The 14681-nt window shown below is 37.1% G+C and overlaps 3 protein-coding genes across 3 annotated transcripts; 2 read left to right on the plus strand and 1 right to left on the minus strand.

The window, feature by feature from the left end:
• Nucleotides 1-7400: 7400 nt before the first annotated feature.
• LOC136042648 (transketolase-like protein 1) lies at nucleotides 7401-7832 on the plus strand. Its single transcript, XM_065727612.1, has one exon. The coding sequence runs from the start codon at nucleotides 7401-7403 to the stop codon at nucleotides 7830-7832; it is 432 nt and encodes a 143-aa protein (XP_065583684.1).
• Nucleotides 7833-8847: 1015 nt separating this feature from the next.
• LOC136042649 (transketolase-like protein 2) lies at nucleotides 8848-10837 on the minus strand. Its single transcript, XM_065727613.1, has 2 exons — nucleotides 10828-10837; nucleotides 8848-9713 (listed from the first exon to the last, which is right to left on the minus strand). The coding sequence occupies exons 1-2, from the start codon at nucleotides 10835-10837 to the stop codon at nucleotides 8848-8850; spliced, it is 876 nt and encodes a 291-aa protein (XP_065583685.1).
• LOC136042645 (transketolase-like protein 2) lies at nucleotides 10661-12835 on the plus strand. The gene has a single exon (XM_065727609.1). It carries the CDS (start codon nucleotides 11049-11051, stop codon nucleotides 12801-12803), a length of 1755 nt encoding a protein of 584 aa, XP_065583681.1. The 5' UTR covers nucleotides 10661-11048; the 3' UTR covers nucleotides 12804-12835.
• The last annotated feature ends 1846 nt before the right edge of the window (nucleotides 12836-14681 follow it).

Below are 14681 nucleotides of genomic sequence, written 5' to 3' on the forward strand. Positions count from 1 at the left end.
ATTTGTTAATAGTACCCTCTCAGTCTATGCCCCTTAACTACCCTGCTCCCGTGTTAAAATTTGCACTTCCACTTAACTTTATAAGAACCCCCCCCCTCGTAACAGTGGCGCGGCCTTCAATAAAGACATTAAAGGAACTATATGTGCCTGACAATGTGACTGCCTGCTACCATAGACAAATATGATTATTTACAAATATTTTTTTTATTTTTAAGTGCAGTATAATTTTATTTCTACTTATGTGTTTTTTTATGTATGTATCTTAACCAAAAATAATTAGAATCTTGAATAGTAAAAATTAAATACCAATATAGTTTAAAAAACTAAATTTTTATATACCGCATACCTTCAATAATTCTTGAAAGAAAAACTGAACTAAAATAACAAGTATGGCTCAGGAACAAGATGAATTATTAAAAGCGCGACAAATTATTGCAACTTCGGTAGAAATTGTCAAATCATTACCTGAGTATGAAGGGGATCCAGATGTTGATCAATTCAACATCCATCTAGGACAGTTCGTAGAAATGACAAAAATTGACTTAAGTATTAAAAAACATGCTACTTTTAAGACTAAAAGGACAGGCGCTAACATTTTTAAAACAAATTGAAAACACAATAGGCACAGAAGCCACCTCAACAATTAACTCGATAGAGTTATTGCAACAGGCCTTCCAGAAAAGATTCATTGACACAAGTTCATTGAATAAACTGAAACATGGCCTAATTACATTCAAACAGACCCAAAAAGTCAGAGAGTACTTACATAAAATTAGAATCGCAACAGAAGCGCGATACGGTCCAGGAGAAGGAGAATTATATGAAAAAATAATACTTAATGCATTTAAACAGGGACTCGACCCAAAATTATATCGTCTATTAATTGCCAAAAATATCGACGACTTTAGAACTTCAGTTTGACTTCTGACTCGAAAAAGCTAAGAGAAAAATTCGTAAGTGATATTCTGAAAAATATAGTAAGATCTACAGAAGATTATAATGAAGCAAATCGATGCGACAATATTAGGATTAAAAAACTACTTACTAAAAGAAATGCAAGCAACTGTTTCATACTTCAATGTGGGTGTGATCGTGAAATTCAAATAATTCTGAAATCTTTGAAATCAATAGAATATGACTTCAATAAAGAGGTGCTACACAAACTCAAAAAATATTTTTTGAAAGGTCCAGATGCAGGACCAGGAAGCATCCATGTAAAGGGAATTGCACCAGATTTTGCAAGAGATTGGCCTAGACATCAAGGTCTGAAAGAAGAAGGAGAAGAAGAAAAAGGAAAAGATGAAGAAGATGTAGAGGAGGATACTCCCACTGCATGGGCGATACCACTTGCTCTCCGGGATCCAATCTCTGTAGGTGGCATATTCTTAGGCGCAGTCCTCTCCTTGATTGCCCGATGGAAGACATTGTGATGGCCGAAGATGAGCAAGATTTTTGTCTCTGAAAGTCTTTAAATATAATTTGAAAATTTTAATGCAGGAAATATTTATTTCTCAGCCCTTATAGATTCAGGGGCAACAGTAAATGTAATAAATACATCCGTGTTTAACAAATTACCCAATTATATTAAACGACGAATGAGCAATATCTGTCCCAATTTATCAAGCGTAACCGGACATAATCTGGACGTAATGGGAACTGTATACCTAGCCTTGCACAAAGATAACAAGAATATCTATACTCGATTAATAATTTGTAAGAATTTTCCATACGAAGCGATAACAGGCACTAATTTTTTAAAAGCCAATAAAATATTATTAGATTAGCAAATTCAAAGTTTATCTATCCGACGGGAACCAAACCAATAATAAATAACATACAAGCAAACAAGGTAAAGGAGAACATAGGCAACATGAAAGAGTATGGGAGGAAACAAATTCAAGAAATTTCTTATTTATGGAAAAAAATAGCAAATATAGAAACTCCCAGGAAAAAACCAGCAGGTAATAGTCTAAATTCAATAAAAGAAAATCATAACGAAAAATATTATGGATTTGTAGTACGAAAAACTAAAATTCCCCCAAAATCAATGCAGAGAGTGCAAATATCTCAAATGTTAGAACCAATAAATGATAAAAATTAAATTTGGATAACCTCACCGTTGGAAGATCTCCCGAAAAATGTAATCTGTGAAGAACAAATTATAAATTACGAAAAGGATGAAGGTTACATTTTGCTATTGCTATTGTCAATAATTGTCTTTGTCTATGAGTCAAGGTATCAGGTACAGTTCCTATTGTCTGTTGGATCGTTCCCAAGGGAATCTGCACAACTCAGGAGACCTGAACATCACGATAATGATTCTGTCGCCATGGTTATAGAGATTTGTTAATAGAACCCTCTCAGTCTATGCCCCTTAACTACCCTGCTCCCATTTCCAAATTTGCACATCCACTTAACTTAACTTTATAAGAAACTCCCCCCCCGTAACATTCCAGCAAAAATTGGGAAGAACTGGACTATACGATTTCCCCAAAAAACCATAATTTTTTCCCGATACAATCTTAACTCTTACCCTCAAAACGATTCCCAGACGACATGCTACCCCCTATCACACCATTGATAGACCCCTAACATAATATGATGGATTAAAAAAGCTATACATACTCCCGGTGACAAAAGGTCAGAAAAAGTGAATCAGCTCTAAAGGCAAACATTGCAAGAGGCCATGGACTTAATAATATACCCAATTAAAAACAGAAAAAGTACGTTTGAAACAAAAGTGGTCACCAGTGAACAACAATACCAGGATATAACAGTATCCAGAGCAAAACCAAAGGACTGGGTATCTTGGAAGGAAACCATAATACAATGAATTCCCTATCGTCCTGAGGACATGGCTTTCGAACAATGGAGGTATAACAAGAAAATGTTTGACTTCCCTAAGCTCCAAAGAATCCTTCAACTCTCCCGAGCCGAGAAATCAACAGGAAAAATCAATAAACAACCCTTCTACTTCCCTAGAAGAACAAAAAACAGTTTGATTCCCCTACAAGCTATGGGTTTGAAAATTGTTACTTTGCAATTCGATGTCTCAATAGCAAACATTTAGCCAAAAACTATCTAAGAAGTAATCAGACAAAAAGCATGATAAAAACAAGAGCTAAGAGCACACATAGCACTTGTGACGAGATCGGAAGAGCCAAGAGCTCAAATGGCAAAGCTCAAGCGAAATTCGAAGGATCAACAGATCAATTTAAAAGGAGTATCAGAGGCTTAATGTCGGTCATGATTTAAAATATGAGCTCTGAAACACAAGGTCCTTCTAAATATCAAGATTCATTAGGATACGATCATCCACTCGTAATTAAAAAATAGCTCATTTTTTCTAATTTTTCCTCTCATTTCAGATGGTCGAATCGGGGAAAACAACTTTATCAACTCAATTTGAGCAGGTCCCTGACACGCATACCAATTAACATCGTCCTAGCACATCCAAAAGCGCGGAACTCACCAAAGCACTGGACTCCTCCCCCCTAACTCCCCCAAAGAGAGCAGATCCAGTCCAGTTACGTCAGTGACGTATCTACATTTGCTTATTCTAACCACCAAGTTTCATCCTGATCTCTTTACTCTAAGCGTTTTCCAAGATTTCTGGTTTCCTCTTCCGACTCCTCTCCCTAGTCATCGGATCTGGTCGGTATTTAAAATTAGACATCTGAGACAGGAGTTTCATCTAAATATTAAACTTCATTAACGTCCTGTAACCGGTTCTTAGATAAAATATACCTCAATTTTTTTACTTTTTCCAAACTGACACCCCCCCCCCCAACTCCCCTAAAGAAAGCCGATTCAGTCCGATTATGTCAATCACGTATCTAGGACTTATGCTTATTCTTCCCACCAGGTTTCATCCCGATCTCTTCACTGTAAGGGTTTTCCAAGATTCCCCATTTCTCCCACCAGCTCCCCCAGTATCACTGGCTCCAGTTTGGGTTCAAAAGAAGAGCTCTGAGACACGAGGTCCTTTTAAGATCCAGTCACCTGTTCTTAGGTTAAAAATAACTCATTTTTCAAAATTAACCCCCCCCCCCAAAAGAGATAAAATCCATTCCAGTTATGTCAATCACGTTTCTAGAACTTGTGCTTACTCTTCCCATCAAGTTTCATCCCGATCTCTCCACTCTAAGTGTTTTCCAAGATTTCCGGTTTCCAAGATTTCTGTTTCCCCAACCCAGCCCATTATGTCACCGAATCCGACTCGAATTGAAAATGGAAGTTTTAAAACATAAGATCTTTCTATATATCAAGTTTCATTAAGATCCGATTACCCATTCGTAAGATAAAGATACCTCAAGTTTCACGTTTTTCAAGATTTTAGGTTTCCCCCCTCATCTCCCCCCTAATGCTACCGGATCTGGTTGGGATTTCAAATAAGATTTCTAAAGCACAAGATCCTTCTAAATATCAAATTTCATTAAGATCTGATCACCCGTTCGTAAGTTGAAAATACTTCATTTTTTCTAATATTTCCAAATTACTAACACACACCCCCCACTCCGACTCCCCCAAAAACAGCGGATCCAGTCTGGTTATGTCAGTCATTAATTTTGGACTTTGGCTTATTCTTCCCACAAAATTCCAGCTTGTTCTTTCCGCTTTAAGCGTTTTCCACGATTTCAGCCCCCCCCCCCACAACTCCCCCCACACTGGATCCGGTAGAGAATTAAAATAAGACATCTGAGTTACGAGGTCGTTATAAAAATGATATTTCAATAAGATCCGATCAATCATTCGCAAGTTAAAAATACCTTTGGGGGGAGTTAACCCTCCCCCCAACTCCCTCAAAGAGAACAGATCCGTTCCCGTTATGTCAATCACGTATATAAGACATTGGCTTATTTTTCCACCAGGTTTCATCCCGATCCCTCCACTAAGCGTTTTCCAAGATTTTAGGTTCCCCTCCTACTCCCCCAAATGTCACCGGATCCAGTCGAAATTTAAAATAAGAACTTTCAGACACAGTATCAATCTTAATATAAAATTTCATTAAGATCCGTTCACCCGTTTGCAAGTTAAAAACACTTATTTTTTCTTATTTTTCCGAAATTAACTGTCCCACCCCCTCCCCCTCTCCAGATGTTTGAATAGGGAAAAACTATTTCCAATTTAATTTGGTCTGCTTCTCCGATACGCCTGCCAGATTTCATCGTCCAAGCGTATCTGAAAGTGCCTAAACTAGCAAAACCGGGACAGACACAGCGACAGGCCGACAGAATTTGTGATCGCTATATGTCACTTGGTGAATACCAAGTACCAAACAAAATAGCATTTGACTACTTAGTGACTCCAGCAAAGTTCCTAACCGACTTCAAAAGCAAAGGCTAATTATATGCTGAGTATAGGTTCCATAAATAAATGCGTCACATAAATCTTATACTATCTCACTGCTTCGTGACTCCAGCAAAGTTCATAATCGACATCACAAGCATACATTAAATAAAATGCTGAATATATGTTCCATAGCGAAATTGCAAAGTCGTGAGATCCTGGTTTACAGGGAGGTCAAACATCCCATAACTAGTGAATATATACAAAAAGACTGAAGAAACTTGACAGTCAATTTCTGGACGGGTGGAAGTGAAAAGCTAGCCTGGGTAGGATTTTAAGACAGTATTGATTTGTACCTAATCCTGACTTTATCCATGTTTCAATATTCAATTTGTTGCATTAAACCTACTGTACAAGTTGTATGTAAGCACTGGAATAAATTATTATATGTGATTTTATCATCTTTTTTTATGAATCCAGATGCCAGGCATAATTCCCGTGGTCTTTAGAAACGCTTTATAGGGAATCTATGCGATAAAGCAAGACCCATCCACCCCTAAGATGATTATATTACTGAGAAGATTGGGCATTATCAACAGCGTCCCTCTTTCTTAATCTCTCACTTGTTTAACCCCTGTAGGATCTTAATCTTTCACTCGTTTAACACCCATAGCGTCATTTTAAGTTGAAACTCCCATATTGTTTTATTATCAACATTACCCCCTGTACCATTATTAACAATACCCCCCTCCCCCCGTAACAGTAGTGTATCAAGTTCGTCCTTCTTTCAAGACCGTTTTAAAATTAATGATTACCCTAACTTCTTCAGGGCTGGCATAAGCGAAACGAATGGTCAAACTATTAAGGGGTATTAAAAATAGAAATTCGGTCGTTGTATCGCTCATCATAGCGTTTCAATGATACATGCACTCTATGTGTTTATGTAATAAAGGCTGACTAAAGTGTTAGATTAGATAAAGCAAAAAACAAAAACAAAAATATCATTCTAGTGTCTTTAAAAGTGTGTATTATTGTGTGTGTATTGTTTTTTATTTGTTAACTTGTGCAAATATTAGTGTTGTGTTTGTGCTTTTGTTTCTAGTGTTATAAAAATGGCTGAAATTCCACCTTATGATGAAAAAATAGAGTTTAAAGATAAAATACCGTTATTGACAAATATTAATGAATACGACGATGAATTTGACAAGCATCCAGCTTATGTCCTGGGGAGGGAGGTTTTGGAAACACTTTCTAGAACTGATTTTGGTACTGATGAAGATAATAACCCTGTGGCTAAACGTGATAAATTGAATGAGGAAATTAAAGAAGCTAACAAAAATACTTATGAAACTATGCGTGCTCAGGGATATGACCCCGCAGTATATAGTACCGAACAAATGATGTTGGATTTAGCTGCTCAAATCACTCCTGTACAGAAAACGTCAACAGTACCAAAACTTGTTCCTTTAACTACTGGTAAACAAGGTAGAGCACCAATTTCAAAACCAATTCAAGTTAAATAGGGTTTTTTAGATATGAACAAGATGTTGAAAATTTTAGGGAGAATGAAGGTATCGAAAAATACGATGGAATTCAAAAAGAAAAGGAGCAATCTGTTGATTTACCAGTGCGAGAATATGATGAGGACGTCCCGGACCCCGAAGACGTTAAACAACTACTATATTTGTTCGAGTTGTTCAATGGTCAAGACACTTATTCCCATGAAAGGGTAACTATCCGGCCACTATGCAAGAAGGAAAATTTAGTCATCCCACCTGATTACACTGTTCCAAGGATTGGTCCAGAACATGTTCTAACACAAAATGCTAGGAACCAGCTAGAAATGCGTCACTTCTTCCAGATTGCTTACTTAAATTCTAAAGTATTTGCAGATGAATTAAAAGATTCTAACAAAGACATTGCTGCGGGTTTTGTGTTCTTTTATTATTAAGGTAGAACAATGTTTTTGTCGCAGCCATAAGAGAAACTTGGAACCTGACTGAAGTGACAGGGAGCTCACCGGTTATGCCCTATACCTCAGAACAAGAAAAGCTCTTGGTGACCAGAGACTAGGCGGTGGAGTGGCCCTTTACGTACGTGACGATATCCCAATGAAGGAGCTACGTGAACTTAAAAGCACTGAACATGAGGTTGTGTGGGTTCGAGAGAACCCTGGCGACAAGGTTGTTCTCATTGGAGCGGGCATAACTATGCACGAAGGTCTGAAGGCGACTGATACCCTGGCAACTAACGGCATCCATGTGTGCGTCATTGATCCTTTCACAATTACACCCTTGGATGCTGACACCATTCGTTCTCATGCTCTACGGGGTGGTGGCAAGATACTCACTGTTGAAGATCATTACCCAGAGGGTGGTATTGGCGAATCTGTAGCTTGTGCCCTGTCGACTGATGCAAATATTATTGTCAAGCGTCTAGCAGTCAATGAGGTTCCACGATCTGGTCCCCCTGAGGTTCTTCTTGAAAAGTACGGTATTAGCTCAAATTGCATAGTCAAGGCCGTTTACAACTTACTCCAATGATTCCTTAGCACTCAGTGCATTTTATTTTAAGTTTAAATTCTTTGCTGATTATTTTAGTATTTATGTCTATACAGCATCATCGTTCTAAGGTATTAGGATTCTTTTCGCATGATTTAGTTTATTTGACTATTTGGCAATACTGTTTGCCATCGGAAGTTAGCATACATGCTTGTATTATTTAGAATTTGATTCTGTTGACATTTTGGGTGAAGGCTGAAAGAACAATTTTATGGATAATATTTATAGCAAAAGTTGCACTCTTTCTATTGCCCTAGGTTTTTGGAGAAAGATTCTAATTCCAGAATTGCACTGACGGCCTAAAAAAAGTTTAACTGCTTTTTGAATGTTTATTTTTTTATAATAATTATGGTTTAATGTTGAAAATGAAATGTCAAAACGTGAAAAACTCCATTTAACTCCACCATTGCCGGTTCCAATTTCGGTCGCGAAAAGAAGAGGGTTGGACGATAGGCTTGCTACCTGTCCCTTAAAAAACTACCAGCAACTGAATCGTCGACTTTAGCCTTGGATTTGACTACTACTTCCCTAACACCCTCAACATCCCCCGGACTTGATTTTTGACTACGAAGCAACAACTGAAGCTCGGATTTTGAAATCTGAGGACGATGAGCCAGATTTCAAAAACTGAACAGATACTGAAAGAAGTGATACAGTACAATATAGACGTAACAGCCATTAGTGAAACTAGATGGCTTGGTAGTGGGATAGATCCCCTACAAGTGGCTAGGTCTTCACATACAGTGAACAAGAAAGAAGACGCCAAGCAGGTGTGGGTGTACTGATGTCAACCACTACTAGGTGAGGGATACTAAAATGGAAGAATTATTTACACACAATTCACGATATCACGATGCAAAAAAATCTGCCATGGCTAAAATAAACTGAATTCTCAGTCGATCAGCAATTATTTGGAGCTGTTTAGACTTTTCTGAATCCATAAGGTTAAGAGGGGAGCGCAAATTTTTATTCTCATCATAAGGTATATATATCATGTCTAGTTATATATATAGCATAACAATAAAATGACGTTCATAGTTATGCCCACTCCAATGAGAACAACCTTGTCACCAGGGTTCTCTCGGACTACCTTGGCTTTACCCACTTGGAATAGTGCTTCATTATTATAAATAACAACGGTGGCTGGCCTAGATGTCCTAATGAAACAGATACCTCTTGTGTTAGCTGCCAGTTCACAGGCTCGTTCGCAGCTCACAGCATCACTGGGATAGAATACAGTACAAACAGGGATAGTTCTAAACATAGCCAAATATTCAAGCGCCATCTGACTCGGTCCATCTTCACCAATACTCACACCAGCATGTGATCCAACACAGTTGATGTTTGCCTGAGACATGGCATCCTTTCTGATCTGATCAAAAGCGCGGGTGAAAAATGCAGCAAAAGTAGAACGGAATGCAACATTTCGGTCACGACAAGCAGCACCAATAGCAAACCCAACTAAATTTTGTTCAGCAATGTAGCATTCAATGTAATTATCGGTGGAAACCTTCTTGATTTTTTCGGAATAAGTAGAATTCTTTGTATCACCATCCAAGCCAATGACCCGGGAATTTTTCTGGGCAAGTTTCATCAAAGCAGTACCATAAGCAACACGAGTGGCAACTGTCTCCCCTTTTTTGTAAGCTGGCACTGAAGATAGACGAATGTTTTTAATGCTAACGACTGGGGCATCTTCAACCGGAGACTCAGCAATTGGGGCAGGAACATTGCCAGCTATACGCTCTTCAATGTTCTTAACAATACTACCTGCCTTGTCACCGAAAGGTTTACCGTGCCAATTTTCATGATCAGCCACTCCATAGTCAGAATTATAATAGCAGACAGAATTATAATATGGAACTAAAAGATAAAATAAAATTATTCGTTTGCAAATATTCGGGAATTAATCTAGTTTTGATAGACGAATCAGATCTTTGTTAAAACCTGAAAAAGCTACTGCATTTTATGCGAATATTTGCGACACTAAAATCACTACATAAGGGCAACATTGTACTATCATCACTATAAGAGGCTACATTTACTGGGTGGGAACTATAAAAAGTCTCCACGAAAGATCGTTCCAACTGGTTTAGGTGGCTTGGATCTTTACCCTGAGGGTTAATGGGATAAGTAAGTCCAGAATAGAGGCGTGGATATGTAAATTACGCCTAAAGATGTATGCCAGCCTCCCTGATGGACGGCCTCCAGTTACCCTGGCAGAGGTAAAGAAAAAAATTCCATGTGACGACTGCAAAGAACTTAATGTGCAAAAACTAAAGAACTTAAAAAAAAACAAAAAAACTATCTTCTATAATTAAGGAAAAAAACTGAGAAAGCGGAAAAAAAACTAAAAGAAAAATAAAAAAAGGAAAAAAACTAAAAAAACCAATAGAAAAACTAAATAGAAAAAAAAGTGAAAAAAAAATAAAAAACCTAAAAAACTAGAAAAGAGATTCAAAAAAGAAGAAACTAAGAAAAGAAAAATTTAGGAATGAAGAAAAACTAAAAAAGAAAAAAAACTAAAAAAAGAAAACTAAAGAAAATAAAAGAAACTAAAAGAAACTAAAAAAGGAAAAAAAACTAAAAACTTTTGTCTATAAGCAAATGTAAAAAAAACTGAAAAAAGGAAACTAATAAAACTAAAAAAAAGAAAAAAGAAAAAGAAAAAAAGAAAACTAAAAAAAAACTAAAAAAGAAAAAAATTAAAAAAAAGAACCTAAAAAAAGAAAAACTAAAAATGAAAAAAAAAGAAAACCAAAAAAGAAAAAACTAAAAAAAAATAAACCAAAAAAGAAAAAAAAACTAAAAAAGAAAAAACTAAAAAAAGAGAAACTAAAAAATAAAAAACTGAAAAAAAACTAAGGTCAAAGGCAATCATTTAAAAAAAAAAGAAAAAGGTTTTAGTTCTGTTCTATTTTCTCAACCACTCTATATTAATCAAGTATTCAATAATACAATCTGTATTAACGGTTACCGCAGTACATTGGCTTTAATGTTCTTTCGAATTCGAAGGATGTGAGTTCAAGTCACTTTGCTGTAATCTATAGTAAGTAAAAAAAAGGTAAGTAAGACAAACTTTTACTTACTTTCACTAGATTACTAGACTTTTACTAGATTAAAAGTTTAATCTGATTCGTCTATCAAAACTAGATTTGCTAGCGCCTCAAGCGCTAGCAAATCTGGACATCCCTCATCATGTGCATCCATGGCAGATATTTTGTCTGTTCTTTTTTTCATGCAATGAAGTACAAAGTCTCTGCTCCAAAAGATCCTTCTTCAGATAGGTTTATACTATCGAAAGGGCATGCTGCAACTATACTCTATGCAGCATGGGCTGAAGCTGGACTTTTCCCCAAGAGTGAACTATTGAACTTGAGGAAAATCGATAGTGATTTGGAGGGTCATCCAACCCCACGTTTGAACTTCATAGATGTTTCCACTGGATCCCTTGGTCAAGGACTTAGTGTAGCTGCTGGTATGGCATATGTTGGAAAAAATATTGACAAGGCTTCCTACAGAACATATTGCTTGATTGGGGATGGAGAGTCTGCTGAAGGATCCATTTGGGAAGCAATGCATTTTGCTGGTCATTACAAGCTCGATAATCTTGTTGTTATTTTTGATGTTAATCGTCTCGGACAGTCTGAGCCAACAGCTTTACAACATGATGTAGAGACCTACAGAAAGAGGGCAGATGCATTTGGATTTCAGGCCATTGTTATCGATGGCCACAATATTGAAGAAATAGTTAGGGCTTTTGACGAAGCAGCAGCAACCAAAGGAAAACCAACTGCCATCATTGCCAAAACGTTCAAAGGTCAAGGACTGGATGGAGTGTCTGATCATGAAAATTGGCACGGTAAACCTTTAGGTGACAAGGCAGGTAGTATTGTTAAAAACATTGAAGAGCGTATAGCTGGCAATGTTCCTGCCACAATTGCTGAGTCTCCGGTTGAAGATGCCCCAGTCGTTAGCATTAAAAACATTCGTCTATCTTCAGTGCCAGCTTACAAAAAAGGGGAGACAGTTGTTACTCGTGTTGCTTATGGTACTGCTTTGATGAAACTTGCCCAGAACAATTCCCGGGTCATTGGCTTGGATGGTGATACAAAGAATTCTACTTATTCCGAAAAAATCAAGAAGGTTTCCACCCATAATTACATTGAATGCTACATTGCTGAACAAAATTTAGTTGGGGTTGCTATTGGTGCTGCTTGTCGTGACCGAACTGTTGCATTCTGTTCTACTTTTGCTGCATTTTTCACCCGCACTTTTGATCAGATTAGAATGGGTGCCATTTCTCAGACAAACATCAACTGTGTCGAATCACTTGCTGGTGTGAGTATTGGTGAAGATGGACCGAGTCAGATGGCGCTTGAAGATTTGGCTAAGTTTAGAACTATCCCTGGTTGTACTGTATTCTATCCCAGTGATGCTGTGAGCTGCGAACGAGCCTGTGAACTGGCAGCTAACACAAGAGGTATCTGTTTCATTAGGACATCTAGGCCAGCCACCGTTGTTATTTATAATAATGAAGCACTATTCCAAGTGGGTAAAGCCAAGGTAGTCCGAGAGAACCCTGGTGACAAGGTTGTTCTCATTGGAGCGGGCATAACTATGCACGAAGGTCTGAAGGCGGCTGATACCATGGCGACTAACGGCATCCATGTGTGCGTCATTGATCCTTTCACAATTAAACCCTTGGATGCTGACACCATTCGTTCTCATACTCTACGTGTTGGTGGCAAGATACTCACTGTTGAAGATCATTACCCAGAGGGTGGTATTGGCGAATCTGTAGCTTGTGCCCTGTCGACTGATGCAAATATTATTGTCAAGCGTCTAGCAGTCAATGAGGTTCCACGATCTGGTCCCCCTGAGGTTCTTCTTGAAAAGTACGGTATTAGCTCAAATTGCATAGTCAAGGCCGTTTACAATTTACTCCAATGATTCCTTAGCACTCAGTGCATTTGATTTGAAGTTGAAATTCTTTGCTGATTATTTTAGCATTTATGTCTATACAGCATCATCGTTCTAAGGTATTAGGATTCTTTTCGCATGATTTAGTTTGTTTGACTCTATTTGGCAATACTGTTTGTCATCGGAAGTTAGCATACATGCTTGTGTTATTTAGATAATAATTATGGTTTAATGTTGAAAAGGAAATGTCAAAACGTGAAAAACTCCATTTAACTCCACCATAGCCAGTTCCAAGTCCGGTCGCGAAAAGAAGAGGATTGGACGATAGGCTTGCTACCTGTCCCTTAAAAAGAAACCAGCAACTGAATCGTCGACTTTAGCCTTGGATTTGACTACTACTTCCCTAACACCCTCAAAATCCCCCCGGACTCGATTTTTAACTACGAAGCAACAACTGAAGCTCGGATTTTGAAATGTGAGGACAATGAGCCAGATTTCAAAAACTGAACAGATACTGAAAGAAATGATACAGTACAATATAGACGTAACAGCCATTAGTGAAACTAGATGGCTTGGTAGTGGGATGGAACCCCTACAAGGTGGCTACGTCCTCACATACAGTGGACATGAAAGAAAACGCCAAGCAGGTGTGGGTGTACTGATGTCACCCACTGTTAGGCGAGGGACACTAAAATGGAAGAATTATTTACAAACAAATCACGATATCACGATGCAAGAATATCCACCAAACTTTACTTTTTGTCAGCCTCAGACACATCTGAATTAATTGTTATGCAGCACTCATATCTTCTATACATATAAAAACTAGCTGTTGGGGTTATCAAAAAACCTTAGTTATCAAAAAAACCCTTTAGTCCTCACTTTCTTAGATTTACAAGTTAACGTTTGATTCAGCAGATACAAGAGCTTTAGGAGGGATCGGGATTTATCTGACATATTACGTGGACAGAGGTCATAGCTTTTAGGTGAGGTGATATTTACTTTATTTTGCCTCTGTAAATTATCATAAATTGAATTCAATCCAAATTCACCTGTATCTTTGTTTATGGAATTATTCTTGAATATATTTTTTTTTAATTTCGATTGTTTCCGTGAAAATTTGCTTTAAACCTTGGTCCCTAGAAATCAAAGAAACATTTTCAAACAAAATAAATGATTTGGACAATTATAGATGTTTCGAGAGGGCCGACATGAAATCTACAGGTTTGGTATTTTGCAAATACCATCGTCTTTAAAGCAAAATACCAAACCTGAAGATTTCACGTTGGCCTAAAAAATATGACCTTTGTCCACGTAATATGTCAGATAAATCCAATGACCCGGAACCGAAAAGGTCAAAGAGATTGGCTTCCGCTGTTGCATTGAAAAAAAAATAAGAGCAATAAACTATATGTAATTAATTTATTAGGTATAAATTTTGTTTGGTTTTATTCATGTCTTTTAATTTTACTGCTCATGATGAACACTGTATATGTTTTCAAAATATCCAGTCAATTTTTTTTCTGTTCACTGTCGATAAAAAGGTTTCATCCCTATTTTGAACTGTTTTACTTTCGTCATGGAAAGGCAGTGTGGTCTTCGAAGTTATCTCCACCCTCTGGAATTTTTTGCTCTTCCTAGATTTTGAAAAATAAATTTTTTGGGGGTATTTTCATTAAAAATGCCTTTCTTACAAAATCCTTTTTTTTCAATAACTTATTTTGGTATTTTCTCCAATGTCCCTGCTCTGAAAATTTTTATGCTCTTAAAATCTTATGATTCTTTGACAGTTTCATGGCTTTTAGACTGTTCTTTTAATAGCTCATAGACCATTAAAAAAAATTAATAATTTAACTAATTAATTAACAATAAATTATTAAGTTAATTAACAATTATCATTTTAGAATC

Source organism: Artemia franciscana, unplaced genomic scaffold (assembly GCF_032884065.1).
Source record: "Artemia franciscana unplaced genomic scaffold, ASM3288406v1 Scaffold_1661, whole genome shotgun sequence".
Taxonomy (NCBI): Eukaryota; Metazoa; Arthropoda; class Branchiopoda; order Anostraca; family Artemiidae; genus Artemia; species Artemia franciscana.